The 10,245-nt window shown below is 45.9% G+C and overlaps 1 protein-coding gene across 1 annotated transcript; it reads right to left on the bottom strand.

The window, feature by feature from the left end:
- Positions 1-465: 465 nt before the first annotated feature.
- On the bottom strand, positions 466-2,670 carry LOC311019933 (G-protein coupled receptor 22). Its single transcript, XM_084019599.1, has one exon. The coding sequence runs from the start codon at positions 2,661-2,663 to the stop codon at positions 972-974; it is 1,692 nt and encodes a 563-aa protein (XP_083875725.1). The 5' UTR covers positions 2,664-2,670; the 3' UTR covers positions 466-971.
- Between the last annotated feature and the right edge of the window lie 7,575 nt (positions 2,671-10,245).

Below are 10,245 nucleotides of genomic sequence, written 5' to 3' on the forward strand. Positions count from 1 at the left end.
TCAAAAAAAGGAAAAAAATTAAGTCATGCCTTTTAGCTCCAATTGCACACATTCTGAGAAAAAATGGTGCTTGCTGGAAATGAAAACTGAATCCGTTTTTTTTTTTTTGCAGTTTCTTGGTAGTTTCGATCCTGTAAACTTTGAGTCTGAATGCTTGCATTTACCCGCCATTCACTTGCGCTACCATTTACAGTATGTGCAAACAATTTCACTGTAATACATTGTTGTAAACATACAGCAGGACATTCAGCACCACAAGAATATATTAATAACTCAATTAAGGCATGAAAGAAAATGAGGGAACGAAAGAGAAATATAGACTTTTGTTAATATTTTTCTCACTGAGAATATGTGTGCAGGTAGATATTGGTGTGCTTTCACAGATAATGACTAAATTTAAATCAGTGTGCATTTAAAGTGTGTGTGTGTGTGTGTGTGTGTGTGTGTGTGTGTGTGTGTGTGTGTGTGTGTGTGTGTGTGTGTGTGTGTGTGTGTGTGTGTGTGCGCATGTGCACATACATGCACATGCCAGTTGAAAGTGCACACAGGAGCAGTAATGTATGCATTTGCTGTAATCTAACCCTTATCCTACAAGTGAGGTGCACACTAGTGTTTTCAGTCGCCATGGCTATGGTATATGCTTGGCCAGTGTTGTCATGGAGACACGGTGGCCACCTTGTCAGTCAGAAAGTAGAGTAATGAGGGCCTGTGTAAGGGGGGCAGGAAGCGGGCTCTAATTAGAGCTCAGGACTCGCCTGTCTCCACATCTGCATGGAACCAGTGGTCATGGGATTTGTCCTGACCTTTGTAAACTAACTAGTTTTTCTCACCCTCATCTACAAATATACACATGAGCCATCTCTAGCAAACTGGTATGATACATACAATTCTTCAAATTCACACACACACACACACACACACACACACACACACACACATACACACACACACACACACACTGAAGACCAGCCTCATTCCCTCACTGCCTCTGTGAGGCATCGATCAGTGCCCTCGCTGGCATCCACCCGTGGCTTGCGACCCTTCCGCTGGCCTCCCCCCTCCACCCAGGAGTTATGAATCACTGTCCCCCCACTGGGAGCCGGGTCCACCTGCAGAAGGGACACCACCCTTTTCTTGACACGTGTTTTGAGGGCACGCCGCAGCTTCTGCCGGGTAAAAGCATAGAGCAGAGGATGAAAAATAGTGGTTCCGTATGCCATTGCCAAGAACCAGAGGCGCAGTCGCACCAGGCCGTCGCTGGGACCCATACACAGGATCAGAACATTGACTGCGGACAGAGGGGCCCAGCAGCCAAGGAAGGTGGATATGATGAGGAGGGACATTTTTAGGACGCGACGCTGGCGTTCCCGGCGGTCCCTGTGCCTGCGCACCGCCCGCCTCAAGGCGATTATGGCAGAAACCGAGGCCTGTACCCCCATAGTGGAGGCCGGCAGCGGTGCTGTGGCGTGAGTCTGGGTTGAGGCTGAAGCTGGGGTCGGAGGAGCAGGTGTGGCCGGTGTGGTGGCAACGGGGGTGGTGGCGGCGGTACTGACAGTAGTAACGGTCGCTCCACTATCAGACATGGCCTGGGGCATGGAGGGGAGTGGTGGTGGTGGCGACGTCGGTGTCGGGGTGAGGGAGGGGATGAGGGGAGGATGGGTGAGGTTCTGGTTCTGGTTGGAGGACACTACCTCTGTGGGCAGGCTCAAGTCCTTCTTCTTCTTCCTCCTGCAGCGTATCCTGCAGGTGGAGTCCTTTGCACGCGTACCCCTCATCATGTGGGAGCCTATGCGAATGTTGAGCGCTTGCAGGATCCTTGAGTAGGTGAACAACATGACGGCTACAGCGATGAAGAAGCACGGCACTTGCAGCAACAAGTGGTAATACATAGCCAGGCCTGTGTAATAACCCTGCCCTCCTACGCACAGCAGTGTCCGGTTCTGCCACACTGGATTGAGGTGGTGGGAAGGGGAGGAAGGGTGAGTTGAGGGTAAAGAGGAGGGAGAGATGGAGGAGAAAATGGGGGCGAGTCCAGTGGTGAGCTCGGAGGTATTGTTCTGTCCTGCTGGCTCCTCGTCAGAATTATCCTCGACCCTCGAGGAGAAGAAATCCCCCTCAAGGAAGGGCAGGAAGAAGACGGCGAGGGACACGGCCCACACTGCTGCCAGGAGCACCGCCGCTCGCCGTGGTGTCAGGAGACGGCTGGCCGGGCGCACCGAGATGTCGTATCGGTCCAAACTGATCACCAGCACGTTGACCGCCGTGGCCACGCTGGTGAACGTGACACAGGCCTCGTGAAAGCAGCATAGCGTGGCCAGGCTGCTGACTCCACTTTCATTGGCCGGCAGCAGGATCACAGCCACGGTCAGCGGCAGACACAGCAGGCAGACCAGTATGTCCAGCACGTGGAGGTTGACTGTGACCAGGTTGCTGACCGAATCCACCAGGTTGGACTGAGCACAGTAGAGCACGAGTACGGTCAGGTTGCTGCTGAAGCCCAGCACGAGCTCCAGCATCAGCACGGTGGTCAAAGACACCTGGAACCCCAGGGGGTAGGGCGTGCTCCAGCCCTCCTCCACCCCCACCTCCGCCCCTCCATCCAGCAGGCCTACCCCCTGACCATCGCTGGTCTCCAGGAGGTCACGATAGCCTTCGGTCTCCATTGGCGCCGCGGCACTCCCTCACACATAGCAACAGCGGCCGCCACGCCAGACCATGCTCCGTCTTTGTTTTTCTTCTGGCTCAAACGAGACAGTGATGAGGATGATGGCCAGATCTGTGGTTGATTCTGTGAAAAAAAAAATATAGAAAAGAAGAGAAAGTTAGACAGAGGTTAGAGACAGACAGGGAAATCATCAGTTTGTATTTACTCTAAAATAACACCGTACAACAAGTACAAATCAAACGTGTCAGATTTAACAAGTAGAGGAGAAGCTACGAGTTGACGCAACAAGATGAACGCGATCTTGGCAGGCGATTATAGTCGCAGGGTGGAGTTCAAGCTGCTGCTGATGACCCATGATGCCTCACTAGGCTCAGGCGGTTCGACAACAACATGCTTCGGCGATGGCAACGGCAACAGTTTAGACAGGAATTGGAGCAGGAAGTCTCTTGGGGGGACATTTGCAAGTATGATTGTGTTAAGCAGGGACGCATAGGAGGATACACACTGGAGCACATAAACAAAGCTCATATACTGTGCTAGAATCTATAACAAAGATGTAACCATACTTCATATGAGCAGGAGTGAGTGGATGTTACTCCCCTGTCTGTTTCTTTTCTTTTTTTTTTACCACATGCATTATAAAACTGTCAGCTTCTGGAGAGGTGGCAGGGACATCGGTGGGCTGGTAGAGAGACGGTGCACTGCATGTCAACATCGCAGGCCACCAACCGAGGGTGGCAGCAGTTAATAGTTCTCACAGGGAGACGTAATGAAGATGAATGGATCAATGATCCACAGACAGTGGCACATAAACAATGCTATCAAAGAAAGACCAGCTCCCATGGCATCCTCTCTCCACACCCCACCGTCTCATCTGCTCTCCCACATCCCTCACATCTATCCCTGCTCTGTTCCCCTTTCACTTGACTGGCTGAGACAGACTTATTTGCATCTAGAGCATGTTATTTAAGACTGGCTGGATGCTCTCCTGTGTGTGGGAAATAGATGTATTTATAAGACCCCTTGTTAATATACATAATGAGAAAAAAAAAAAAAAAACGATTCCGAGTCTCTGAACCAAGAGCAATTTGTGTGTCCTCACCAGTAGCCTTGACCTCAGTTTTTGCTGTCAACCTTTCCTCCGCCACAGCTTTAGTTCTCACCCTCTGATTTGCCCTTTTCCCTTTGTTTTATGTCACTTTTTGTTTTGTTCCATTTGTCACGTGGAAAGGACCTACAGGCAGAACAGGACCCAGTGTGGAACAGTGGTCTATCTTAATCCACTAATGGGTTCCATGGGGTTTGCGGTGTTGCTGGAACATTGATTTAAAGCATCATCGATCTGCCAATTTAACAAGCATGAGGCATGGGTAGGCACAAACACACTCCCTATCCCCTCCTCTCGTGGGTACCTGTGGTCTCATTTTGGGAGCTGCATAAAGAAGCTCTGAGATTTTTTTCTTTTTGAAATCTTTCCTCCAAACACCGACTGCAGTTAAAGTTGATCTCATTAACTTATTGAACACGGGTCACAGCATCATGATGCGACATCAGGTAATGAACAGAGTGTGTTTGAAATGTTGAATGTAACGTTTGTTGGATCCACATAAATGACCTAAAAAGATGTGACCATATAATGTCACCAAAAACAATTGTGTTAACATTCTTCTTGAATATGGTGGACATCAAGACGCAAACGAAGGAACACTGTATGTCTGACAGTTAATAATTACCACAATCATTTTATATTTTCCCTAGATAATGTGACAACTAAGCGGAAGCATAATGTTCCTGTTTTGACAAGCACACGTTATTTTGCAGTCAGAGATTTGATCAGTCTTATCAAACATCAGGCCATCATCTGTGACTTCGAGAAACAGTGAGCCACATCCAACCCTGTGATAATAGATACTTACTGTTTGATGAACTGGCAAGAGATACAAAGGGCCACACACAATAGAGTCTGTGTTAGCACGCCGTTTGGGAGCGAGGCAAAATGTCATATAAACAGCTGTGACTCTGACCTGAGGCCAAGAACAGTCACCATTTAGTATTTACAGAGAGAGAGAGGGAAGGAGACAATTAACATGTGCAGACAGGTTGGTGAAAGTTCCTAATGATCACCAGTGTTGGTGTCTTACAGTGGGATGTGTAAATACTGATTATAGCCAGGCCTTTTAGGCTGCAGATCAGTCTCATATAGAATGTATGGTCCTGCTTACTAAAAACAAGGTGAAGAGAACTCATTGGCGTACGCTGTAATCATATTTTGGATCTAATAAGGGCATCGTGTCATTGTGACAAACTTGTTTGTGTGTATGTACGGCACATGTGCAAGTCAGTGGAACAGAAAATAGCTGGAAACATGAATTACAGACAGCCTGTGATTGACAGACAGGAAAGGAGCAGTGGGAGCTAAAGACATGTGGTATATTTAAAAAAAAAAAAAGACAGACAGACGGCATTACAATCTAAGAAGTCTAACTTTGAAAGGTAATTCTGAAAACATAATTTCAGTCACTTCTAAATTGGTTTTGGTCAGTCAACAGCATTATTTATAATCATCATGTATTGAACGCTAAATGAAGTGTCTGCTTGTATGGGATCTAAGTAGCTATCATCTTAAGATTTTACTTTGGCTGAGCAGATGATTTCATCAAATGTGGTGTCTCAGTTACTGTAGACAGCAACAACAATAAAAACAAACAGTGTCCTAGGCAGCACAACTTCCTGGAGCCTGCTGTCAGGGTTATTATAGGTTCTGCATGGTACTGTCGATGACAGCTTGTCAAGCCCCTTTCCACAACATCAGAGGCTAATGCTCAAGCAGATCCTGTTGTTAGAGTGAAAAGTTCAGTTTCTCCCTTTCTTTGCTTGTGTAATCTTGTCTGTGCTTTAAGCTATTCCTGTATTTTTGTTTCCTCCTGACAACACGTTTTTTTTTTCTTTCTTTTTTGCCAAAGGCTAAATTACCATCACCCAACATAAAGACAAACAGCAGGCACACATTTGGGCCCAGGCGGCATTACAGCATTTCATTATTCACTATAATTGTTGGGTGTGTTATTGGTGAAATAACACCTATAACATTACTACATGGATATGGAGGTGTTGCGTGGACAACGTCCAACAGTGTAATTGCTCGAGCGAGGCTGAAATACACAGCTGATACGCCCTGGACTCACACGATAGCTGCAGCAAAACACTGCAACAGTTTTATCAAAAGAGCAATCGAATAGTGCTGCAGCAGCTCTGTGGATGCCAAGATTAATACAAGCCACAACTCTTTGTCCCCTATGTTTAGTCAGACATTGTGCCTTTTCCATTCAACAAAGCTGTTTTTTTGTATTTATTTTTTAACTAATTCAGTTTCCTACAGTCCTCTTTTATTAACAAACCTGCAAACAATAGCACTTGCTTTTTAAAACCAGAGAATGTTGGACACAAAACAGACTTTCACAAAACACGTGGACACGTAATTACACTATAATGTCACGACTGTAATCTGCCTCAGTGGAGAGATTCACTTATTTCACACAAGATGTCGCATGTCAACTACACTTCCAGGCCAGTGCACCTGTCTGATAAACAACACACACACACACACGAACACACACACGAACACACACACACACATGCACACACACGTTTCGCGGGGATGTCAGAAATGAGGCAGAAATAAAATAAAATAAAAAAATGTCCCTTTGTGTCATGACTGCTGTCTGTTGTGCTGCTGCTGCGTGTCGGCGTCTTAACCAGCTGTTGAGTGTGCTGATCCTGACATTCTCCCATTTTCACCTGAGTCTCCCGGCGATCCACATGCAACAGTGGTGGTCGGTGCACATGAGACTTCAGTTTGTTAACTATTTAAACGTAAGCACCACCTGTGCCCTCTATAAAATGTTGTGTGCATATGTATAATGGTGTAACAACACTCACTGTCTGTTATAAATCATTTGTGTGGTGATTTCTATGTGTCGGTGTTGGTGTAGTGTTTTAAGACTCTGTGACCATCGTGCTATTTTGCAAATTAGACAATATATACGTATAATAGCTTGAAAAAGAAGCAGGACTGCTTAAGAATGACAGATAAGCAGCTCAGACTTCCATAAGTGGATGTTTTCGGCTATCTGAAAAGTGTTGTTTGGGAGAGCACACTGAATTGCTTTAGGTAAGTCTGTCCTGTAGGCAGGAGTTGTTATTTTGAATCAGTAAACCTGCTGCTCTGGTTTATATTCAGCGGTTGGAAACGATCCAGCTCTTCACTGAGGTTTTGCACTTGTGTTCAGCTCAGGGATGAGGATCAACAGTGCTCTTTAAATAAGACAATTACCAAAGTAAATGTGTGCCACTGTTTTTTTCTCCAAAACTGAGATTGTAAAAAGGGAATGCTGTGGTAGCAGCGCCTGGTTGTTCAGATAAGAACAAAAGGAGATTTACAAGAAGTGTAGCTGCATTGTAATGTGGTTTATTTAGGATACTATCCGTGGAAAAAATGATATCTGTTTCTTCTTTAATGTATTTTTCCTTGTGAAAGTGGATAAATGTCAGTACAAAATGGTGTAACTAAAAAAGAAGCCGTTGCTCTTTGATGGGACGGACACTGAAAGTTGACATTTAGCGAAGAAAAGGGAAACAAGAGGAGATGGACGGGAAAGGTGAGCAAAAGAGGAAAAAAAGGGGAAATGAGCGAAAGCAAGCAGGACGATGACGCATGCGACGCGCTGACTCACGGCCGTCCAAGGTATTCCGAATGTCCGCAGTGAGACAATCGATCAAAGACTTAATTTTCCCACTCGATTCATCCAGCAGCGCTAACAGCAAGCAGCAACCAGCTGGGCAGCAGCAGGCTGGCAGGCTGCCAACAAAGCAGCCTGGACAGGCCATCAACACAGCCCGCTCAGTGAGAGCAACGACATCCTATCTCATGTGTTTCTGATATACGGACAGCTTCAGGAACATCTGCTTAAACCCAATGTGCAACAATATGTTTATTACAGATGTAACTCCAGAACTGTTACAGCCAACACTGCTACTCCTAATGTGAGGCCAAGCAACACTTAACACCGTTACATTAAAGAAAAAGCGTTGTCATAACTCCTACTATGGACACACAAGCACACCGTGTAGTTCACAATGTATGGCTGACTGCCATCCGCCCACACAGCCGCCCACATCCCTGCACGCGCTCCCTGCAGATACAGAGGGAGATGGATCGCCGTCCGAGGTGAACGACATCTCGTGTGCTTAAGAAACTGCTGAATCCCCCCCACACTTGTGCTTGAGACAAGTGAGGGAGAAAGGGACAGGGGGGGGGGTGGGGGTAACAGGAGGTGAGATGAAAGCGGGAGGTGGGTGCAGTGAGGGAGTGATGGATGACAGGGTGGCTTACAGGGGTGTGCAGATGGATGCTGAGTCGTGTGCTCGCTGGAGGGGAATGTTTGTTCCCCGCTCACTACCTCTATCCATCTCTCTTTTCAATAGTCCCCGTTGCGTTGTCTCGCCTCCCCTCGCCATCCATCTTACAAGCAGCACATGGCTCCTCGCTTTTACGCTGTGCAATATCTCTGTGTAGTCCCGCCAGATCGTCTGCATGGACTAGTCTGTGATTTGGAATCTTAAAGTAGAAGTCTCACAGATTGCTGTGAGAGCTTGTAGGTAAATAAAAAAACAGAGACTCATGTGCCACTTAACAGCACACAATTCTGACAAGCTGCAACCAGAACATCAATGAGGATAATACAGTAGGGAGGGTAATTATCACAGTCTGAAATCTACAAACAGCTCTGTAAAATAAAGGGGAAAAAAGACCTTGGTCTCAAGACAGCTCCGGTCCACGGGGTGTAAGGCTTCATTATCACCTGACAGCATGCGTGATGGATTTTACTTGGCTCCACACATTCATTAACGGCGCTCCTCGCATCCTATATCAATCTATAAGGCCCCATTTTGCTATTAGAAGCACCACCCGTCCATAAGCACTAATCAAGCCAACCATGCAACCACAGTTCTTTAAAACAAGAAGAAATCAAAATTGAGTGTGAATGCGGGCGAAATTAAGCAAAACTGAGTCGGGGCAACTGGAGACGGTTAAGCAAATCAGCGCTTTGGAAAGCTGTTTAGCAATGATTAGAAATGATAATAAAAGAGGATAATGAAGAGATATAATATAGTTCATTATGTTTCTATTATAGCCATAATTACTGGTACATGTGGGGTTCTGAAGTGATTGGATGTGATGAGCAACGGCTCCCTCCATCTCTCCCATTTCAGCGGCCCTTGTGATCAGGAGTGGATGGGTTTGTCTGAAATGGAGTCAAGTAGCCTGCATGCTGCATCCACCTGTGTTGATTTGTGTCAGAGTGTCGTAAATAGATAGAGTCAAGGGATGCGAGGTGTGTGGCTATAAATCTGCTCTGGTGACGAAGCAGTAAACCAACAGCTGATAACGTGATAAATGGCCTGATTCTCTTCTTGTTTAGCAGGAAAAAGCACTGAACCATGTTGACATGCACAGACCTACATTGCTGTGCCGAACACATCCATACACAAACATACACTCTCTCTCTCTCTCTCTCTCTCTCTCTCTCTCTCTCTCTCTCTCTCTCTCTCTCTGAATCTAAGCAACAGCAGCCAACATATCCTGACTTTTATGAATATAATGCAAACATCTATTTGGTTTTACATTTTACAAATTCATCACAAGTGTGATGCTAAATAACTTCAACAACAAACTCTCTATTTCATACTTTGACTTACCTTAAGATACTTTCCAGAATAGCCACAAACTTAACAAGTATAAAAAGCTGCAGAAAAAAAAAAATATTTTAGTAGTTAAGTTTAAGTTTCCGCACACTTATCGGAATCATTTATTGTCAAAGCTCTCAGTTTAAGATGTTCTGACAGTCTGTTTGACCAAATGTGATTTATTTTATTTTCCAATATGAAAGATAAAAACATCCTAAACGTGCCTTGTGGATTTTTCTTGCAAAAAAATAAGAATAATTTTAGCATCCTTGAGGCCTAACAAACGTGCTGAAAGCATTTCCTTCCTCGTAGAATATTTGCACATTTTATAACACGTCCGTGTCTACCAGCAGTCTTCCTCCCTGCCTTTGTGGGTGCATTGTTATGTTTCTTGGCACATTACAGCCACTTGCAGATCAGCAGACTAGTGAGACCACTGGCGGGAATGTGAGCCGCTATTCCAGCAACACGGACATGGATTTATCAATACCCAGCACAGAGAAGGAGAGAGAGATGCTTCTAAAACGCCACGCTGCGTCGCATCTGGTGGAATCACAAGCATCGGGTACTAAAGACCTTACCTTACATTCCTCAGTCATAAAGAGGATCTCTGAGTCAGGCAGACTAGACTAACACATCCAAATCCTTCCTTCCCTGCACTCTCTCTGCTAGGAGGGAAGGTTAACAGGGGGCATGCATTTTGGTCATGTTCCTATCAAGGGGGATGACGCCCCCCCTCATCTCCCTTGAAATCACCTACTGGCCTGATTCAGAACAGGGACCTCCTAATTGCTGCATAGCACTGCTGGCGATCAAACCCTCCGAAGGATACC

Source organism: Eutrigla gurnardus (assembly GCF_963514095.1).
Source record: "Eutrigla gurnardus genome assembly, chromosome: 2".
In the NCBI taxonomy this organism is placed as follows: domain Eukaryota; kingdom Metazoa; phylum Chordata; class Actinopteri; order Perciformes; family Triglidae; genus Eutrigla; species Eutrigla gurnardus.